Source organism: Misgurnus anguillicaudatus, chromosome 14, assembly GCF_027580225.2.
Source record: "Misgurnus anguillicaudatus chromosome 14, ASM2758022v2, whole genome shotgun sequence".
In the NCBI taxonomy this organism is placed as follows: Eukaryota; Metazoa; Chordata; class Actinopteri; order Cypriniformes; family Cobitidae; genus Misgurnus; species Misgurnus anguillicaudatus.
The window spans coordinates 13,650,850-13,674,027 of record NC_073350.2 but is presented as its reverse complement, the minus strand read 5'-3'; the positions used below and the strand labels follow the sequence as shown (position 1 = coordinate 13,674,027).

Genomic DNA, 23,178 nt, shown 5'->3' with positions numbered 1-23,178 from the left:
ATAAAAAAAAGTAAATAAACCCCAACTGTTGTCAAAACTGACCAGTCAGCAAGGGCCAGAAGAATAAGGAACTTGACACACTACTGTCAAATGGTTACATCATTTGAAATGACAAAATTAAAATAAAATGTGAGACAACTACACTGTAAAAAGTCACCTTAAACGTTTTACTTAGTAAAAAAAAGAAAAAAAAAGTAATTTAGAAGTACAGTAGATCCAACTTTCTCTTGTTCTATTAAAGGTTCTTTAAAGGGGTCATATGACGTTGCTAAAAAGAACGGTGTTCACGTGATACAAAAAACACATTATTTAACACATAGCGTGCATTATTGTTGCTCCTTTATTGCCCCAGCTTTCTGAAACATGCCATTTTTACATACGCAACGTTTCGAAAAGTGCAGTGTGCCCTGATTGGCCAGTTGGCCAAATACCTCAAGCATGCGACAGAAATGGTCAGCTTCATGACATGACAGGCGTGGATGAGCCTTCAGTTTTAGAAAGAATATCTCTTTGGGTTTGAGACTTTAATCTATGCGACCTTACGTGAACAGCTTTTAACATTTCAAAGACAAAGGAAAACATGAAATCACATCATTTGACCCCTTTAAATGATCTTAATATCATCTAATGAACCTTTTTAACTACAAATAATATTTTACGAAACAGAAAGATCATCAGATGTTAAAGGTTCTTTACGGAAACATTCAGCCAAAATTGTTCTTCAATGGCATTGTGAAACATCTATATTTAAAAAAATGTAGCCCACTAAATGAATACTTAATCATAGTAATAGAGCCAAAGATATCCCAATTACTGGAATTATTTAACTCATTCCTAAATGATCCTGGCACAGTAATGCTAATCTGTACAGGTAATGATGTGTGACGCCTGCACCCAAATCATATGTGTCTACTCACAACCCTTTCACTGAAATGATGATTTACAAAGGCCCACAATGGTCTCAAAAGTTCAACATGGCCTCAGCTAGTGTATATGCTCCTTTTGCCCAGAGAACTGTGACGTCTAAACAGTACACTTTTCAAACATGAGTGAAGCCCACACTATCTAGCAACAATCGTGAAGTCTGCAAAAACACGAAGAGAGATCTGGCTGTTGCTATGGTGACTGGAGCTGAGCAGTGGGGACCCGGTGTGTGAAGCAATTTATCATTTTAATGAGAACTATATGTTGGGGGGCGGGCCTACGCTCACACAGACATTTACATAGACATTCACTTCATTACATTACACTGAATGCTATTGAAAGACAAGATTCTTGAAATTATATTGTTTACGCATTTCAGCTGTAAGATTATGCTTTCTAAAGGCTAGAAAGAATTAAGTCTGGAATAATAGAGAAATTAACATTAAATTTCATTTTTTCCTTTGCTTCATACATAGTCTTGACTGACACAAATTTAATTTGTATTTATGTAGGAGATTTTAGAATTCATGAATAAAAAATAAAATGATTATATCCAAGCAATATCCAAACCAAGGTCGAACATAACCTAACACCTACATTTAAATACACACTCACATACTTTGCTAATTGGCTTTCATCACAATTCAAAATAAAAAAAATATGCAATTTTGGTAGCGGTGTAAGTTAGACCCAAGGAGACTTTCCCCTCATCTCCACCTGGTATTTAGTTTACTCATCCTGATTAAACTCAAGCTGATTAAATTTTCACAAGGTTTAATGGAAACTGTGGCCCTTTGATCTGCAGGTGCTTCGGCTACTCACGGTGTTATAGCTTTTATTTTACAAAGTACTTTCTCTTGATTCTTTCACTATACCCAGGCCCGGCTGCAGAATGAAATGACTGAGGGGGCATGTGAAATTTTTGAGGGGGCTTAACCTTATACCATCAATGATACACTGAGATCTCGCTTTAGAAAGACATACTTTTAAATGCAGCGATCCATAAAACACTCCATACGCAACTGCACAGCACAGGTAACCAGAAACTCACTGAATACAAAAATGAAACAGAGGGGCACAAATCAGATCTGAGGGGGCAATGCCCCCTTTTGCCCCCTCGTGGCGCCGGGCCTGACTATACCTGAAATGGCCAAATATCACACTTTCTGTGCAAATAATGTGATGAATTTATTAAAACAATAAATAACAAAGGGGTCAATATTTATCCTTATAGGAGATAATATAAACTCTCTCTCTCTCTCTCTCTCTCTCTCTTTCTCTCTCTCTCTCTCTCTCTCTCTCTCTCTCTCTCTCTCTCTCTCTCTCTCTCTCTCTCTCTCTATATATATATATATATAATATTATATATATATATATATATATATATATATATATATATATATATATATATATATAAATAAAATATATATATATTTATATATATATAAATAAAATATATATATATTTATATATATATAAATAAAATATATATATATTTATATATATATATATATATATATAACACATACCACAGCTAATCCCATCTATTGTGATAATAGAAATATGAAGTCAAAATCTGTATCATTTTAGGAGAATCCATTATCATATATCATATATCATATATCATATATATTGCAGGACAAATCGAGTGTCATTCAAACTGGTTGTTTTCTGTGATCAGATAATTGAAAAAAAAATGTCTTTGGTGACATGAGTGATCATTTAACCCAGACCAAGAGGCCAAGCAACTAACCTAGCTGGCATTTTACACACACCACCCCATCACTTCCGTCCACTTCTTTTGTTATCCATCTCAGAGAGAGAGAGAGAGAGAGAGAGAGAGAGAGAGAGAGAGAGAGAGAGAGAGAGAGAGAGAGGTGGCAGGCCTCCAATCCCCAGCAAAGGCAACATTTCCATTGATCAGAGCAAATGGAGACATGTCAAGTTACCACGGCAACTGGCAGGCCAGCAGTATGTTAGCTCTGTATGTAGACTGCTGAAGGACTAGCTGATAGAGCATCAGGGTGGAACTGTGTGGAGCTGTGTGGGTGTCAATACTTTAAAAAAAAATGAGGTTTTGCCTGGGAAAGGATGCTTACGTTAAACAAGCTCAATAATGGTCACATATGTAAACATTGTTTCCCAAATGCTGCAGAAATGCTTAATACATGTGCCCTTTAAACCCTAGGTAGGCCTATATGTAATCCTGGGTTATCTTGTTCCATGTTTCAAACTTTGGGTCAGGCTTAATGTTTTCACAATCCAAGACTTTGTTTTTCCACACATCATTTTATAAGTTATATTGTTGTTTGAAAAAATGCTTTGTTTTCATATTAAATTAAACACCCTGTCTGTGTATTAAAACTTTGTTGTGTCATTTGACACACCCACAACCGGTTGCCGGAAGTCACTGTTAATGATTTCAGATCGGTCTGTCAAAAGCAAACGATATACTTTATTTCAGTTAACGTGTTTGCCAACATATTCACAATTTAGAGATTTTAGACGCTAAAACTAAACTAGAGATTAACAAAAAGTTTTGTTGACTGTGCAAAGTGCCTTAAATTTTAATAAGGTAAGTATTGATGCAGTGATTTATTGGCTGACTGTTGTCCAACTGCTCACTGAACCATTCTAGCACCAAGACCCGTTGCACCAATATTGTGTCATGCTTTTGATGTTTCTTGATTTTTCTGTATTTTCTTTGTTTCTGTTGTGCTATCTGTGACCCTGGACCACAAAACCAGTCATAAGTAATGTTAGCACGGGTATATTGTAGCAATAATCAAAAATACATTTTATGGGCCAAAATGTTTGATTTTTTAAAATATCAACTTTCTACTGGAAATATGTCAAAAATGTGTTTATCATCAGTAATATACACTCACGTAAAGGATTATTAGGAACACCTGTTTATTTTCTTATTAATGCAATTATCTAATCAACGTCCTCCTGGTCAAGACAATCTCCTGAACTCCAAACTGAATTTCCGAATGGAAAGAAAGGTGATTTAAGCAACTTTGAGCGTGGCATGGTTGTTGGTGCCAGACGGGCAGGTCTGAGTATTTCACAATCTGCTCAGTTACTGGGATTTTCACGCACAACCAATTCTAGGGTTTACAAAGAATGGTGTGAAAAGGGAAAAACATCCAGTATGCGGCAGTCCTGTGGCCGAAAATGCCTTGTTGATGCTGGAGGTCAGAGGGGAATGGGCAGACTGATTTAAGCTGATAGAAGAGCAACTTTGACTGAAAAAAACACTCGTTACAACCGAGGTATGCAGCAAAGCATTTGTGAAGCCACAACACGCACAACCTTGAGGCGGATGGGCTACAACAGCAAAAGACCCCACCGAGTACCCCTCGGAAGAGAAGTCACCAGCCACCACTGGGAATAACAAATACTATGGAAGTCAATCAGTAAAGTCGACTGTGTGCTTGCCATCATTTATTAAAAAAAACCTTCTTTTCTGTTCAACAGAATAAAGAAACTAATATATGTTTTGAACAACATGAGGATGAGTAAATAATAATTAATTTAGGGTGAACTATCCCTTGTGTTATTAACAGAATCATTGATTTAAGAGACTTCTTCATGATTGAAAATTTAATTCACATATCTGTAATAGTAAGCTATGTAACTGTCTTTGAGTCATAAAATCACTTGGGTGGTATGACAACATTTCTATAGTAACTAGTACAGTATATAGTACACAGTATTTTTAGTGTAAGAGCTGGTCAGGTACTCCATCTACAGGCTGCATTCCTAACACAGACAAGCTACAATGCTCCTGCCATAATACAATCACTACTGTACATAAGCATCATTTTAAGGTACATGTTGCCTAAAACTACGGGATTATAACATAAAAACTGTGTGATTTAGAAAATAAAAAAGCATAATGAAACACTGAAATTAACATGCACTTACATAGAAAAATATATTATCTCTCCTTAATTAAAATGCAGGAAAGTTAATAGGCCACATATTTTTTTAAAACCTAAGATTATATTTGATACACAATAAACAAGAATAAATATTTTGTCTGAACAAAAGAAAAACCTTATAATTTTAGAATATACCGTAAGACTAATAGTTCAAGGTTAATATTATACTATCTGTTTTATATATACACTAACAAAATAGCGCAACTTGTCAATAAAAGTCTCTTTATTTTCCTCGGCTCTAACAATGAGTTGTATTCCCTTGCACATACACGCGGGGGAGGCATATTTCCTTTTAATTTTCAGACCGGGCCAATTATGTTAAAATAAAAATATAAAACCATTAAACCGCACATGTATACCAAACTAGCCATCACACACTTCTCGATGCAATGTAAAAAATATTTTAATGCTTTCAAATGCGTAGTATATTTTTCTTCAGAGGATTGCGGTTGTCAGAGAGAGAGAGAGGCAGAATCAGGGGAGGGACGCCAGCAGCAGCTCCCGGTCTCACTGCTCACACACAGGGACAGGACACAAGACTGAAAACTGATGCTGCGGCGTCTTTCATTTATACAATACCCGGAGAATAAACACAACATTTGAGGGAAACAGTATTTGGGACACTATGGAGTGAGTATACTAACTATACTTCATCTAATAGCAGCGCAGGCCAGCTTGTCTATGCCCCTGCTGTATAATGAGTTAACGGAGCCACACCTGCAAAAGATCCCATGCTCTGCTCTCCTGTCATTGCTATTCAGACATGCTTGCGCTGTATACCTCAATCATTTATTTTAAAAGCATACTTAAAGAGATTGTTATTTATAAGAAAATGATTGTTTATGTTAAGTAGATGAGGAATATGCGTCTGATATAGACTAGAGACGGTCAGTGCATGTCGCTATGATTGAGGCAGTCGGGCGGAGAAACGCGTTTGGCTTACAAATGAGGTTTAAATAAAGTTTCTTTACATTTATAGCTCGCGCGTTTATCAAATCTGTGCAAATCGAGGGTTATTTGTATTATCCAAGGCGATGGTTTTTGTGTTGATTTTGCCAGTTTCATACATGAATAACGGGGCTGTGGCTATAATAATGCTATATACTGTATATATGGTATATATTCTCTATGTATATCGGTGTACTGTAATGTTTTGTCGATGCGCGCGGAATAACGGTATCACATCCAGCGGTGAGTAGCATCAGCACGCACCACACACACTGTACACTACTGACAGAAACAGGTCTTTGACTCTCTCAGTACATGTATACACTGAAAACAGTTGGTCTTTTTATTCATATCTAAGCTACATAATTGCAATAAATGTTTAAAAACAAGAAACATGTTATTTAGCATGCGCAAAAGAAACGCATGATGTAATACATCATTCCCCTTATTGTAAACAATTTTATTTACACGCGTGGCTGTATTTATGTATAACATTTGGGTATCTTGTACATTGTAATGGGTTGTATGTTAAAAATGATGAGAGGGAGAGATGATAACTTTGTCAGTGACTGGAGTGGGACAGTTTGGAGTTTACATTTATGCATTTAGGAGACACTTTTATCCAAAGCGACTTACAGTGCATTACAAGATATGCATTTTGTCAATACTCATGACCACTGAGCTATACAGGAGCATGTAATTCATAGTGTTTAGACCTTTAGTTTTCAATCTCAGCTACAAATTTTACATTTTATTTATTGGTTAACACACAAATTCCTTAGATTTCATTTGTAAGCATGCATTAAACTGTACTGATTTGTGTAATAATAATAATAATCTCCATTCCTATGTGATTCTGAGAAGACACATACATCATGAGTAGACCTTTAGCTAAAAGAGTAGAGACAACTGCTGGTAGACTTAATTACTCTAATGTACTCCAGCAGAAAGAGAGAGAGAGAGAGCGAGAGAGATATGAGTGGACTGACAGTTGCTCCTGGAATCTGAATGAAGGGCCCTGCCCATATCGGATAACGCATGCCTCTCCATTAGTGACTCGCTGGGGTCTCTCTGAAATCCCATAAATGTCCACTTGGTTCGGGGGAGGATGAAATCTGCCGTTGTTCTATTGGCACAATGAAAATAACCTCAATGGAATATGATCTGAGCAGATTTTAGCCCTAAAATACATGCTGGTGATTATATGTTTTAATTTTTTGGGGCACTGGATGGTTTCAGTTTTATATGCACGCACTGCAGCAGAGATCGAACTGTTCCAGAGGCTCTTTTTCACTTTAGTGTAAAGTCAAGTTGAAGCATTATTGACCTCTGGCTCTCATGAAAATGCTGGAATAGCAAACAAGGTTGATGGGCACATGAGTTCCTGTTGATGTTGCTTTGAAACTCAGCATGTGTACCGTTTCCCTCCTGCCGGCTCTCTCTCTTATGCTTATGAAGTGCTGATTTCAGCCACATGTGCTGAGGAATGCTGGGAAGCTTCAAAGGATTGGTCTAAATAGGTGTGTGAGCTGAGCTGTAATGAACGGTCGAGAAATGGCTTGGTCAGGATTCTTTAAAGACATAAGACGGAAATGCTGAGAGAACCGATGCAAATCAAAACAGCATCTCATCTTCTTCATACTATGATCCAGTCAAACTAATGTATCTTTAATGTATCTTCATTTTTATCATTCATTAGTGTTGCAAAGAAGCCTGGGGACATCATGTTTTATCTCACTTAATTTGTCTCCCATCGGCGCCTCCTTTTTCATGTAATATGGGGTGAGGTCATATAAATTAGACTGTATTCTTCAATCTTTGTGAGCAGTTTAGGAGTAAATGCTTCGAGATGTGCTTGTTTTCCTGAACAGAAGTGTTGACTTCAGTTCTGCAAGTTTGGATATGGATATCAGCCTATCTGTATTTCTTTTCTGGGATTACAGGATTATTGGCAAAGTTGATATTAGGGCTGCAACAACAAATCGATTAAATTGATAAAAATCGATTACTAAAAGTGTTGGCAACGAATTTCATTATCGATTCGTCGTGTCGCGTGACGCAGAGACGTTTAATTAAAAAAACAAACAAACAAAAAAAAACACTTCAGTTAAGCGCGGAGCGGAGTGAACACACTCGTGCTGCGTCCCAAACAGCCTGTTTCTGTGCTATATAGTAGGCGAAGAGTATGAGAAGTAGTGCTTTTCGCCTGCTGTATAGTGTGGAGGTATGCGGTTTGGGAGGCAGCGTCGGTCTCTCTCGCGCACTGTTGCTTGCAGAGTTCGGCGGCTCATAGACAGGGCGGAGAAAAGACAGGGCGGCGGGAAAAAGATGGAAAAAAACCCAGCAAAGGTAGAGGAAAACCACATGTCAGTGTTTTACTCATCCCAAACGTAAGCGCGTCACCTGGAAGTTAGCCGGCAAAGAGGTAAACAAACAAAGACGACACGCTTATGCTTTATGGAGCGACGACAGCGGGTAAAAAAGTTTCTAGAACGAATAAAAAAACTCCAATGACAAACTCCACTGATATTAAACAATGAAATAAAACTTTGAGAGGGAGTTGTATGAACGCTTTTCCCCGTCATGGACCTGTACGTAAAATCATCGTGCCATCACTCTCCTTCTGCTCTTTCCTGCGCGCTCCAGCTCATGCCGACTGCCAAGCAAGTAGACGCGCGTGCCCGGCCCAACATTCAGTAAGTGCCACCTTTTGTTGCATAAACATCGTCTTACATTTTTTAAAGCGAAGTAATAAATGGTGTATTTGCATTTTGCGCGGGAGTAGAAGAAGCATTTTCCGTTTTCACAAGACGCATGTATGTGGCCAAATGTAAATAGAGGCTTCTTGATGGGAAATGCATCATAAAAAGTCTATATATTTGGCAGATGTAAAGCATACATGTGTATTTTTTGTGTTAGTCCATTTTTATTTTATTTTTATTATTATTGTAAACAGCTCAGGTATGTTCAAGGAGCAACATGTTTGTGTAATTTCTAAAGATTTTTGTTCTGTTTTGAATAAGGGGTTGGAAATGAATGCTTTTCTTGTTATTTGTTTTTTTATCCGATTCATCGATTAATCGAAAAAATAATCGACAGATTAATCGATTATTAAAATAATCGTTAGTTGCAGCCCTAGTTGATATAACAAAAAGGAAACTACATGTGGCGAATGGTTGCTGTGTGTTTACAAGGGCGCTCTGGGTTATTGCTAATGCATTGCTAGATTCTAAGGTGTTCTTGGTGGTCTCCAGGTGGTTGCATACTGACACCAGTCAAAATAGCCCACAGCCTTAAGTGTCCTGGTGCCTAGATGTGGCTCAAGTCTTTCTTTTAAAGGTGCGGTGTGTAGATTTTAGCGGCATCTAGTGGTGAGAGTGCAAATTTCAACCAACAGCTCAGTCCATCGCGCACCCCTCCCTTTCAAAACGCATAGTAAAGCTACGATAGCCGGCACAGGACAAACGTGACGTCGTCTGAGACAACATAGTGATAAAACATGCTCTGTAGAGCAGTTTGTCCATTTAGGGCTAATGTAGAAACATGACGGCGACTTCCATGTAAGGCGACCCTCGGTGTATGTAGATAAAAACGGCTTATTCTAAAGGGTAATAAAAACAACGGTTCCTAAGGTTTTTATACATCACTGATAATGTAGTATTTTATATTGCGTTTCTAGAGATCCTCCTAAAATTGACACACTGCACCTTTTAATGTAATAGCACACTTTCCATGCAAACCATATGATTAGAATCCTTAATTCTTAAGCCTGGAGTATAGTCTGTTTATATACGTGTAAGCGAATGTATGCGCACTGTCGAACGCACAGCCTGGCAAAGCATAGTATATTTGACTCGTTGGGCATACGTGCATTGCGACAAAATGCAACGCATCTCTTGGACTACATACTACATTCTCCTATATGTGCATGTGCAACCTACATGTACAATGTACACAGGGTTTTCAAAAATCCGGCGGTGCACCTACAGTACGCGCCACACTTTTCTAATGACAAAAATAGTGTCACGTGCACTGTATGCGGACCCTTGCGTATGTGTTAAAAATGGACCATATTTCCTCAATGTTGTTGAATTATTGCTCATATCCTTAACTTAAGTATGAGCAAAATAGAGATTGCATGTATGATTTCACATGATGTTATGTTCTGTGTGTGTTTTCCGCTTTTTAACTGCATGGCACAAATAGGCTTGCACGAATCTGCTCAGTTCGCTTCACTTTGGCTCAGTTTGCTGTCCCACAGCAGTTTAGTACCGCTTCCAAGTGGGTGAGATTATAGATCAATAATCTATTGGGTTTATTATCGTTACAATTGTGCCACCTCTACTGTCGTGACATCATCATAAACGCGACACAACCAAACACACAACACAGGAGCATATCTATGGAGTAGTGTTCTTGATTCTCGGCATGCGACATTGTAGTGACAATTCTCGAATTTAACGATTTGCACAAGTTGATTACATACAAAGTCAATGCAAAGATGTGAATAGATATAAACTCGCATGGAGCAATGGGAATGACGGGAATTGGGCCGTGTGGTTGCTGCGAAAAACTTTGCGCAACTCGAGCGAAAAATTCGCATGACAAAAGTTTAATCCCGCAAGTAATTCTAGAGCGAGGAATGCGAAGCTTCGCATCTGGTGTGTACGCAGCATTAGACGTCACACTTTATAGTGTTGAGCACAAATAGCCCCTCGCTTAGACCTGCATTATAAATCTGTGCTCATGCCTCAGGCTCAGCATGCAATTTCCCTGGCCTTGAGACCTCCTAGTACACTGTTCAGTCTCATTTCTTCAATGGAGATCTTTAGATATCAGACATGACAGTTGTGGGAATGCATTGTGTTACTTATGAGTTGCTGATTCAAAGATATTTGAAACATAACCCAGTCACCCATGGCAGCCCGGAAGTAATAATTTTCAAACAGGACATTAACAATTATGAACTCTCTTCTGCTTACCACTGCTCTTCTACACCACAAGCAATTGTAGAAAGGTTAAACCAATAATCTTTCTGCGTTTTTAATACATTGCAATGACATTTAAGTGCGTTTTACTGAATTATGGTTATTAGTTTTGTAGGACCATAATACTGTAGGAGCATGGCTCATTAAACTGATTGGGTTTCTTTGAGTACGATGAAGACCAGAAAGCATCAACATTGTCATTATGTTTGAGTTAATGCACTTTCAAGTAAATAGTACAAAACTTGTCATAGGAATGGTACCTGTTAAAAATGGTCCTGATATGTACTGTTTAGGTATAGATGAAGGTACATTTAAGGCACCATTATGCACTCTTTAGGTACAAAGGTGTACTGCCCCAGTGACAGCTTTTGTACCTTTGAGTCATTGGTTCATCTTATGAACCATTCTGTAGTAATTCATAGGGATGTCCATGATTTATTCTGGAAAATGTTTTCTTGGGTCCAACATGGGAAAAATGTTTTCTTTTTTGGTGCAGAAATATCTAAAAATGAAATGATATATGGTTTTTTTATGCAACAAATTTCACTGTTGCCCAGTATGAGTTTGATTTTCCTGAATTTGTTCCTAAAGCACTTCAAAAAGACAGATTTAAAGGTAAGATTTACAGACAGGAAACATGGATGTTAACCCAGGGACATCAAGAAAGTACTAAAGTTAGTTCCAGGGTCAAAATGTGGCCTGAATGTTCCTCTTAACATCACTATTTGTAGGATGCTTCTGCAGTCACGAGGTCTCAAAGCTGCTCTTTGTATCTCAGGTTTCGTCGCTCATCCGCACAACCTCAAGACATTTCAGCTTGGAGACGTGAAATGATCTAATGGCTGGAACTGTTAGAAGAACATTCAGATTGTGTTGTTGGTTGACATGAGGTGCTTTATTAAGTGGAAAAACATCTGTTTCAGTTCTCTCGCATGTCTGATGTGATTTCTTTAGGGTGAAATAGATGCCTGGAATTCCTTTTAGTCCCTAGGCCATTTTTGAACAGTGGTGCATGTCAAACGCAGCTTTAACTTGTGAAAGATGTGATTCGTTTAACAATGAAGAGAGCCTGAAATACATGTCCAAAAGTATGCCGATACTCAAACAACACTGGTGTCCTTGTTGCACATTTAATTTTAAACCATGGACATTAATCTCTCCCTTTGCTACTACAACAGATTCTACTTTTCTGAGAAGTCTTTCCATTAGTTGTAATGTGTATTTGTTCCCATTCAGATGCAAAAGCATCTGACGGTCAGATGCTGGTGTTGAGTAATAGGGCCTGGACCTGGAGTGGTGTTGATAAATAATGTCTCGACTCTATCAAATTTATTGTATCGCTTTCAGCCAAGAGAACAAAATTTCGATACAAACTTTCACAAGTGACAGTTTTTTCAGTGAAGATGAATGTCTCCAATGCCTAGTGCTGTATTAATGCCTCCAATGCCTAGTCCAGTGTTAATGCCTCAGTATAGTGTGAAGCAGTGAAATATGGATAGTCATAGATCACACACATTCAATATTTCATTCATACTTTTATTCATACTTTATTGAGTGTCACGTCCATCATTCCTCAGTTCCATCATGCCATTGGTCTTTATTTGAAAAATCTGTGTCATGCATTGAAATGCTCATCCATAACATTGCAAGACAACTTGGACATGCTGTTGACAGCTATTAAAGTGTTAAGCTAGTAAAAGAAATGTAGTCTGATTCTATATGTGGCATGCTGCTCTGAGATCATGTTGTTGTTAATGCTAGCTATGGCTGATAAGCATGTGACAGCAAGGAGAAATAGCCAGACATATGACCCTTATTTTACAGACGGCTGAGCTTTCACAGAACCTGGCTGCAGCTGTATACAGGTTTATGAAAGAGAGAAAGCGTATCTCTAGTACAACGTTATGACTGTCCTGCTTTATTATGTAATTTTATGCTTGATAATGATGCCACACTAACCATTGTACTTGGCTTCATATTGATTTGTGACCTTGTCTACACTATACACTAAAGGTTTTTAGTGACAATTTTTAGACAGTGGGCAATCATCAATTTAACTTTTTCCCAACAGCGTTTTAAAATAAAGTTGCAACCCAGTGCCGGCATTTTTCATGATTTTCACAAAAGTTCAAAAATACTAAATGTTGAGTACAAATTTTGTAGATAATTGCATTTTGTAAAGGATCAGATTCAAAACGATGATTATAAAATACAAAGAGTTTTTACTGTTTTTGAAACCATGTATGTATCAGTGTTTAATAAGGTTGGTAAGAGCACGACCTAGGGGATAATAGCAGAAATATGGATTGCCGTAAAAACTCATCATTGGCAGGGAAGCGTTTTCTCTTATTGAGGGGATAACTTGTCAATGGTGGGATAGAGTTAAAAGTCTAAACACTGACATGCCTGGTACAAAATTGGCCACAAATTGGACAATTAGTCGTTTCCCATACAACAATTAAACTAGGTGCTTAACCACCATAGTATGATGCATTGTTGGAGAAACTAACTAGCTAGTCAAAACATAGTACTTTGGTTGCATATCCATCGTTCGAACCATGCTGGTTCAGTAACATTGATAATGACGTCACATAGATGGTAAAGTAATAATGTCTGCTATTCTGTTTGAGATCGAATTATCGTCAGATTATTGCTGCAAATAACGAGCATGACACCTAAAGACGACGTTTCTCCTATGTTTGTTTTTTGCCATTTCCCTTTATTTCCGAAGTTGCCTTTAAATGCAAATTCCCGCTTCCGTCACTCTGGGGTTCTCACATGCACTCTTTTCAAAAGCGCTGCTTTAATTCTCTTGGTAAATTAAAAAAGAGCTGTAGTTACAACCACACAAGATTAAGATTCAGTTTGTGAACGTTCATTGGTTTTGAGGAAAAAACCAAAATTGTGAACATAGTTGACTAACGGTGCTTTTAGGGAGACACACCCCTGGACAATATGTCTGTCCATCACTAGACACGATGCAACATTGCATCGTGTTAAATTGTAGAACGCTCTCATTATTTATTATTATGAAATTATAGCTAACTGCACTAAAAGTGAGAGGTGCAAAACAGAACTATCTTCCTTGCTGCGTAGTGTAGACAAGCTTTATTGATTCCTTTTATTTATTTATGAAGTCATTTTGTTGTGAGCGTGATGCTTTCAATTACTTAAATATGGTGTATTATTAAAGAGTAACTAAACCCTTAACCAACTTTTTTTAGTTAATGATCTGTAAGAATGATGCTTTATTAGTGCTGTTCATTGATTTTAGTAAGTTTTTTGACATTTTGATATAAAGTGTTTCAATACTACAATATATGGTGTAAAAAACGTCTGAGTGCTGCCCCTCTTCAGGTTGAACGGTGGCTACTGCAGTTGAATTTTCCTATTGGATGTTGGGTCCAAAAAGTAACTTGTGACGTAAGCAGGTTCAAGCTCACCACGCCCTTGTTACGATCTCACCACATGCTTGGTGTGAGCTTAGTTCGTCCCCTCTATCTCCGTTGGGATCTGCCCACTTTTCTTGCATTTTTTCAAATATTGCCAGTGGGTGGAGTCAGGCTCTGACCAGGGGTTTTAGTTGCGCTTTAATTCAATTCAATTCAATTCAATTTTATTTATATAGCGCTTTTCACAAGTGTTAATTGTTGCAAAGCAGCTTTACATGAGAAGATGTAGAGGAGAACACAGAAAATCAATAGATAATATAAGAAGTAGAGATAGCGGTTAAACCGTACAAGCGAGCATATTAAAGCAACACCAAAGAGTTTTGGCTCTTTGCTCCCCCTACAGGTTAGAAGCGTAATTGTCCATTACCCACTGTCATAAATACTGCAGCATAGCTGGCTCTGATTGGATTGTAGGTCTGCCATAAAGCAAGTTTTTGTAGTTTTCACTTAAACTACAGGACCGCGACCTGACGGTTGGAAACTTATTTAGTGCTGTTTTGGACAATAGAGGGCTGCAAAGCGAATGCGAAAGTGCTGTTCACCCTGTTTAGAGTGGATGAACGACTGAAACTGTTTTGGAAGCGTTATTTTAAGGTAAAAAAACTCTTTGGTGTTGCTTTAATAATGTAACGTATACAGTAAAGTGCTAAGTTAAGCCAAAGTTGGCTGACTCTCCCTGGGACGAAAAAAAACCCCTAGGAAAAAACCCAATGGGAAAAACTCCTAGAAGGACAAAAACCCTTGGGAGGAATTAATATATATTTATATATATATATATATATATAGATACGGTAGGGATAGGAGGCGGTCATTGGTTGGGCATCGGCTGGTCATCACGTTGAAGGACAGCCAGTGGATCAGTGGTGCGATGATCTTCACAGCAACAGGAACTGGGTCTGTTTGTCTCATTGTCCTCGTGGTCGAGGACGAGACAGGGAGAGAAAAACAGAATTCTATTAGCGTAGGGGCCGTTCGCATGTAATGCAAGTGTCAAACATTATAGTGGTTCAGATTAAGATAATTGACACGAATGGCTATAATTTTTCAGATTTAATTTTTTACATTTGTATGCAAATGTAAATTAGTTATTTTGCTGGATGCTGAAGTTCTGTAGTATTTGTGCTTTGTGTGTCTGGATGTCAAGATAAATACTGCTGAGTTTTAACCCAGAAAGTAATCACACTCATGTCCTGCATGATTTGAGGTGGCCTTCATCAAACACAATAGTTAGGAGTAAAAGATTTGTAAAACATTATTAAGAAACGTCTTACTTTGCAAACACCACTAACAATTTTGAATGTATCTGAGATAGAGTAGATTAATTGCAGTATGGAACTACCAAATGTAGCATCTATGTACATATATATCTATGGCACGAGGTGGTGCGAAATAGTTGAGGCGGGGACTAATTTGCATATTCATAGATCCGAGTATATTAAATAAGGCAATTTGCTCAAAGATGAGTTTTGACTGATAAATGTTTGTGATATAGCAGCTTAATCTTATAGATTGTTTAGACATTTCCCATCCATAAGACCTCCATAAGTTTATAATCACCTATTTCTGGCATATAGTGAGTCATTTAGCATCACTCTCTCTCTTTGCTGTTAGCTGCTGTGTCATTGATTCAGAACAGGCTGTTTGTACAGGTGCTGTGTTTTACTCGTGTTGGGGGATGTAAGTTGTCTGTCAGTGTGGTGGGTCGGAGGAACAGTCCTCACAATCTCACCTCACCTTCCAAGAGCTCCGTACACGGCCTGCCAGCACAGCTGCGTCCTCAGCAGACAGGACTGACAGTGGGGGGCCAATCTTACTGTCTGAAAGGCCTTTTGTGTGTGTGTGTTGATGAAATATGAAGGAGTTAAATGAGATGTTTCTGATTTAATTTGTCATAGAGAGAATATTCATATTGGCATTGTCCATACAGTAGATCTTATCTCGTTGTCCACAGAGGCTATGGTCAACATTAACAAAGATCTACAGCAGTTTTATGTTCTTCCTGGAATTGCTTGCAGAAACCGTACGAGGAATTTTTGCCGAGCTGAATATTTTCTCTTGCTCAATCAAACGCAGCATGATAGAAATCTCAGAAAGCTCTTATTTTTCTAAACTTTTCCCTTCTTTCTTTTTGAGAAATCGCACTACATCACCTGGATCTTGGCAGGCATTGTTCAGAGACTTTTAACAGATTTCACTAACAGATTTTTGCCTCTATGATCAAATTTCTAAACTTTTCCAGATTGTTCAAAAGCAACGAGAAAGACATATTTCTTCTCTGTAATATATCATGACAAAGACAGGGTGCCTGTAAGTGCTATTGCAACAAAGATGAATTAAGGATGAAGATTTTTTATTCTCCCATCAAGAATTATGGGAAGTGTAGTAGTTTGGTAAAAGTATGTCATCTGATGTCAACTAAATTGTACTATCAATATTAACAATTAAAAAAACATCATAATCAATGGCAGTTATCTTGATTCTTTAAAGGGGACATTTCACAAGACTTTTTTAAGAGTTGGTATCCCCAGAGTTTGTATCTGAAGTTTAAGCTTAAAATACCATATAGATCACTTATTATAGCATGGTAAAGGGATTGTTTACCCAAAAAATGAAAATAATTTCATTAATGACTCACCCTCATGTCGTTCCAAACTCATTAGACCTCAGTTCATCTTCGGAAAACAGTTTAAGATGTTTTAAATTTAGTCCGAGAGCTTGTTGATTCTTCATTGAAAATCTAGGTACGGTATACTGTCCATGTCCAGAAAGGTAATGAAAACATCATTAAAGTAGAATGTGTTTGAAGCATCGAAAATACATTTTGGTCCAGAAATAACAAAAATTGCGGCTTTGTTCGGCGTTGTCTACTTTTCTGCGTCTGTTGTGCAGCGCATGCGCGAGACTAAAGTCGCGGATGACATACGACATGGTTGACGTGTTATCTGGTGCGCCCCAGCTGTTTATTTGTTTGTTTTTTTTGTGTGCCCGGGCTTCGTTTACAGTTTTAAAAAGTTTGCAACTTTGCAAACATGTCTGGGGATAACACGTCATCCGTGTCGCTGCAGTCACGCGACTTTAGTCTCGGGCATGCGCTTCACAACAGACACAGAAGAGAAGACAATGCTGAATGGGGTCGTAATTTTTGGACCGGGATGTGTTTTTGATGCTTCAACACATTCTGACCCACTGATGTCACATGGACTACTTTGATGATGTTTTGTTGCCTTTCTGGACATGGACAGTGTGCCGTGCCTAGATTTTCAATGAAGGGTCAACAAGCTCTCGGGACTAAATATAAAACATCTTAAACTGTGTTCCGAGGATGAACATGAGGGTGAGTCATTAATGACATTGTTTTCATTTTTGGGTGAACTATCCATTTAAAATTGACACATTGTAGGTATGAGCAAAAATTGGGGTGTGTCCTTGTAAATGCAAATGAGTTGATCTCTGCACTAAATGGCAGTGCCGTGGTTGGATGGTGCAGATTAAGGGGCGGAATTATCCCCTTCTGACATCACAAGGGGAGCCAAATTTCAATGACCTATTTTTTCACATGCATGCAGTGTCCACGGCTAGTCCATGTCATGTTTTGTGTATTGCACTGATCCGTCTCACCTGGACACTCATTGACTCATTATGCCAACACACTACACCTGTCTTATGTTTAATTGTCCTTTGTATTTATATGCCTTGTTTCTGTCACACCGGTTGCCGGATTATTGTCATTACCCTGTCTGTTCCCTGTGTTGGATGTTCCTGTTTTCCTGTGTTCCTGTATTCACCATGTCAGCCCTCGTGTCTTTATTATTAAATGTTATTTATTTTGAACTTTGCGTTTGCGTCCTGTCTCTACATCCCGATCGTGACAGAATAATCCGGCCAAACTGGACGCAGCAAGTTCACGGAGGGCGGCTCCCCCAGGAGTTTCGTCGAGGGGGAGTAGTGACATCGGGGTTCATTCCCCATCAGCCCCGATGTCTCTTGGGGGACCACCGTGAGCGATCGCTCGCTCCTGCGGGCCTGTGGGAGGAGGATCGGCCCAGGCGGTCCCCCCAACGGTTGAGTCGTCGTCGACGGTCCCTCGGAGGACCACCGTCCCGCTCGTAGGGGGATCCGGAACGGACCACGCCCGATCATTTCCCCGGGGTGGCTACCGAGTGAGGGTCTCCATTTCCGCGAGGGGACGGGAGATGACTTCCGGGGGGCACCTCATCGTCGATGATTCCCAGAAGGGGGGTAATTCGTCTGCCTCGGTTCTCGGAGCGATCGCTCCCGTTCTCCTGGCGCAGTCCGGCCCCACCGTCCTGTTGGTTTCGTCCCGGCGGCTGCCGGCTTCGCCAGGGTCCCCAAGCCCTCCACCCCTCCCTTGGACTCTCGCTACCAGACTTTGTTTTTTTTTTGTGTTTATGTGAGTGTCTGGTAGCCACTCGTAGAGGGAGGGGTTATGTCACGGCTAGTCCGTGTCATGTTTTGTGTATTGCACTGATCCGTCTCACCTGGACACTCATTGACTCATTATGCCAACACACTACACCTGTCTTATGTTTAATTGTCTTTGTATTTATATGCCTTGTTTCTGTCACACCGGTTGCCGGATTATTGTCATTACCCTGTCTGTTCCCTGTGTTGGATGTTCCTGTTTTCCTGTATTCACCATGTCAGCCCTCGTGTCTTTATTATTAAATGTTATTTATTTTGAACTTTGCGTTTGCGTCCTGTCTCTACATCCCGATCGTGACATGCAGAGAATGGTTTACCAAAACTAAGTTACTGGGTTGATCTTTTTCACATTTTCTAGGTTGATAGAAGCACTTGGGACCCAATTATGGCACTTTAACATGGAAAACGTCAGATATTCATGATATGTCCCCTTTAAAGAAACCTAACATTGATTTTCTTGAAACATAGAGATCAAAGTAAAATTGTAATATCAGCACTGTTGTGTAATATAAACACTGCTGTTATATCAACACTGTGGTGGCGTTTAAGCTCCCTGAATTGATAAAAACCAATATTGTAACATAACTTGAAGCCAGCATTAATAACCATGAAATTTTACTGTGTCATTTTTGGAAATGTAACTCAGTCCCCTCCATTTGCAGAAATATTTACAGTAAGTCCAGATGCCAGAACAGGATATAAATCTGTCACTTGTATGCAATTGTTGTCTTATGTATTTTCTCTCTCTCTCTCTCTCTCTCTCTCTCTCTCTCTCTCTCTCTCAGGATGTCAGAATCAGTCTCACAGCAGGAGCGGCTCCAGGCTATTGCAGTAAGTGAGATTCTCCCACCACATGTTCTGTACCTTTGCACAGACCTGTCCTGTCTAATGTCATTACCAGCATTGGGAATAAACTACAAGTAGTGACACTATAAATTTGCATTAAATGCATTTTACAATAGTGTTACAGTAGCTGGTAACTGGTTTTAGGGTACTCATTATCCAATGGGTCAATGACGTGACATGCAATTTTTTTGTGTCTGGGGACATTATGTACTTTACAAAAGTTTGCATACATTTTTCTGTGTTTTTTAATAATAAATAAAATAATTTTTATATCTCAAGCCAAATGGCGGGCGAGGCAACTGTCCGAATCACAAATGAGCGGTTTAAGAAAACTGGTAAAAATGGTGTTTAAATAAATTTTTTTTTAAAATAAGATACTTATTTTATGGTTGAAAATAAGTATATCAGTTATCAGTAGTTGTTGAGATGTTAGGATAATTGAAAAACATTTGTCCATCAATTTGGATGTTCTCAAATGTCAAGGTAGTACAACCACTATCATGGGCTTTTATTATGAAGTGAACAAGTATAAACAGTAGGGATGCACGATATATCTGCCGACAAATCGTTATCGGACGATAACTGCTTTTTTAATATTATCGGTTATCGGTCTGATAGCAAAATTAGGCCAATAAATAAAAGCCGATAAATGATGGAATATTTTGGTTTGTTGAACCACTTCACTTGCTCATTGCTGGCCATGTGGAGTTTTGATTGGTGCTTTCTGTGACATAGCACGAAGATGACACGTGTTGCGGGCTTAAGAAGAGTATGCTAGTCTAGCGCAAAGACAAGATATCCGTTGTCTGCGAGTTTTTCATTGTGAAAATAATATGAATATTTATCGGCCTATAGATATCGGTTATCGGCCCCCAAATTTAATGAGTTTACCGGTTATCGGTATCGGACAAAATTTCCATATCGGTGCATCCCTAATAAACAGTAAACATGACATCACATTATCCAGTGAACCTCAGGTAGTTTTTATGGCTGAATGAAAAGTTTGTAGATTTCTCTCGAATACTGAAAAAAAATCTACTTTGATGTAATGAGTAGACTGTGTCAGGTGGTACAAACCAATGGACAGTAAAACTAGAAAAAAATGCTATTTTATCGAACACATTAATTTAAAAAATATATTTAGGAATTTACAATCACAGCCAAAAGCTGATAGCATCCAAGTAAAAGTCTGTTAAATGTAAATTCATTGCAGAGGTCAGGTGGTGCAACCAGAAAGTCAAAGGGGTGCAACTGCTATCAATGCCCCTAAGAACATCAGGCTAAATCAGTTTAATAAGTTAATAATTTAGCTAATAATTTTAATAACGCTAATAGTTTTAATAAATGCAAGCTAAGGTTGTCTTTAAGTGTTATTATACTTTTTTTTAAATAATTGTTTTTAAATATACAGTTCTTAACTGTTAAGTTTTATGATACAGTTTTTGTACACTATTTTCAGGATTATAATTTTAAATGGCACTATCAACTAAACAAACAATTAGCATGTCACAGGGAAAGCATTAAAACGTATCTGGTGAATAGACAATGATTGGTTGTACCACCTGACATTTTTTGAATAGGGATATCAAAAATATTGTGGAAAAACTCATTAAAGGGATAGTTCACCCAAAAATGAAAAAAAGTCATTAATGGACTCACCCTCATGTCCGTTCTAAACTCGTAAGATTCCCGTTCATCTTCAGAACACAGTTTAAGATGTTTTAGCTTTAGTCCGATAGCTTGTTGACCCTTTCCATGTCCAGAAAGGTAATAAAAACATCATCAAAGTAGTCCATGTGACATCAGTGAGTCAGTTAGAATTTGTTGAAGCATCGAAAATACATTTTGGTCCAAACATAACAAAAAATAATGATTTTATTCAGCATTGTCTTCTCTACCGGGTCTGCAGTGACGCTGCTGTTGTTCGACGCTGCATGTCTGTTATCCTCAGACATGTTTGCAAAGATTTTTTTTTTTCAAACTTACATCGTGTGTCTCCCTTAGACTGTAAACAAAGCTCGGGTGCAAAAAAAAAAGCTGGGGCGCACCAGATAACACTTCAGCAGCGTTGTACATCAGCTGGGTCACTGCAGTGCCGTGCACGCGGCTCACAACAGACCCGGAAAAGAAGACAATGATGAATAAAGTCGTATTTTTTTATTTTTGACTGTGAAAATGTATTTCGATCCTTAAACAAATTCTACTGACCCACTGATGTCACATGGACTACTTTGATGATGTTTTTCTTACCTTTCTGGACATGGACAGTATACCGTACATAGATTTTCAATGGCGGGTCAGAAAGCTCTCGGACTAAATATACTAAAAACATCTTAAACTGTGTTTCCAAAGAAGAACGGAGGTCTTACCAGTTAGAGACGAAATGAGGATAAGTCAATAATGACATTATTTTCATTTATGGGTGAACTATCCCTTTAAAATGTACTGAAATGTTGTTCAATAAACAAAAGTTTTTAAACACATTGTTTCTGACTCAAAAATACATTACATTAATTTTAAAAATATTTGTTGAAATACATTTTAGGCGCTTGTTTTGTCATTGACCCCAATAACGATGTGCTTTATCCAATAAGTAGCAGTGTAGCATTAAAAACATGCATTTTGTGTAAATGTATCAGTTCAGTTTATAGCTGTTACCCTAACTGAGATTCTCATTCCTTATTGTATGTTCCAGATACTGCTCTATAATAGTAAAAGCTCTATAATAGCAAAATAATCTGAATAATCTGATCATCTGATTATGTTTTTCTAAAAGGCATTTTTTACTATATTATTATAACTACTTTAAAGTATGAATAACTTGGGAAAGTATTGTTTTACAGTAACTTCTCCATTACTGTTTATGCTGCACAGACACGTAAACATGCATGGAGGTATAGATTTTACACACACAAACTTGATAAGACTTATTATTACATTAGACTAGAAGGCATTCTAAACACACAAAGCATATACACGTTTTTGTCTCCTGAGGGTTCATTTACAGCACTTAAAGCTGTAGTCATAAAAAAAAATCAATACTGATCATTAAAATGTCTACATGTTAATATGAGCATTCGCATTTACATGTCAGCTAGTTTTTTTTAACCTTGTGCTTTCGGAGATCAGTGAAATGCAGATGTTAACTTGCAAAGAGTGAAAACAAAGCATCCAAAATTTGTCTTTTTATAGGAGAAAAGGAAAAGACAGACAGAAATAGAAAACAAGAAAAGACAACTAGAAGATGATCGACGACAGCTTCAGCACCTCAAGGTAAAACAAATATATATTTATGCATTCTGCAAATGATTTTATCCAGAATGACTTAGAATGTATAACAAGGTATGTATTTTATCACTACTGTACTGTAAGTTTATTACCCACAATAATAAACAAATAAACTGATTTGATCCAGAGGAATGGGTGCTATGCAATGATAAGCTCAGTAAATAGATGAACAGGTGTTTTGAGTCATAGCTGTGACGTATATGTTTTTGGCACAGGTGGCACAGTGTATTAACCAATTAACATCCAGCCATGTTTAACAAAGCTCTTCTGTGAGCTTTTTCCTGCTAGTATATCAATCCGCTGACTTGACATTGAGACATTTGAGTTTTTAGAAGTATAATA

General features: G+C 38.1%; 1 protein-coding gene across 4 annotated transcripts in view; it reads left to right on the top strand.

Moving 5' to 3' along the window:
* The first annotated feature begins 5,289 nt into the window (after positions 1-5,289).
* palm1a (paralemmin 1a) overlaps positions 5,290-23,178 on the top strand; it is a 43,072-nt gene continuing 25,183 nt past the window's right edge. Inside the window, exons 1-3 of one of the 4 annotated variants that reach the window (XM_055185058.2) lie at positions 5,290-5,501; positions 19,488-19,533; positions 22,741-22,821. In XM_055185058.2, coding sequence (XP_055041033.1) covers positions 5,497-5,501; positions 19,488-19,533; positions 22,741-22,821 — 132 coding nt within the window. In that variant the 5' untranslated portion in view covers positions 5,290-5,496. The remainder of the gene's footprint in view (positions 5,502-19,487; positions 19,534-22,740; positions 22,822-23,178) is intronic. The other 3 variants (XM_055185059.2, XM_055185060.2, XM_055185061.2) reach the window with 3 other exon arrangements.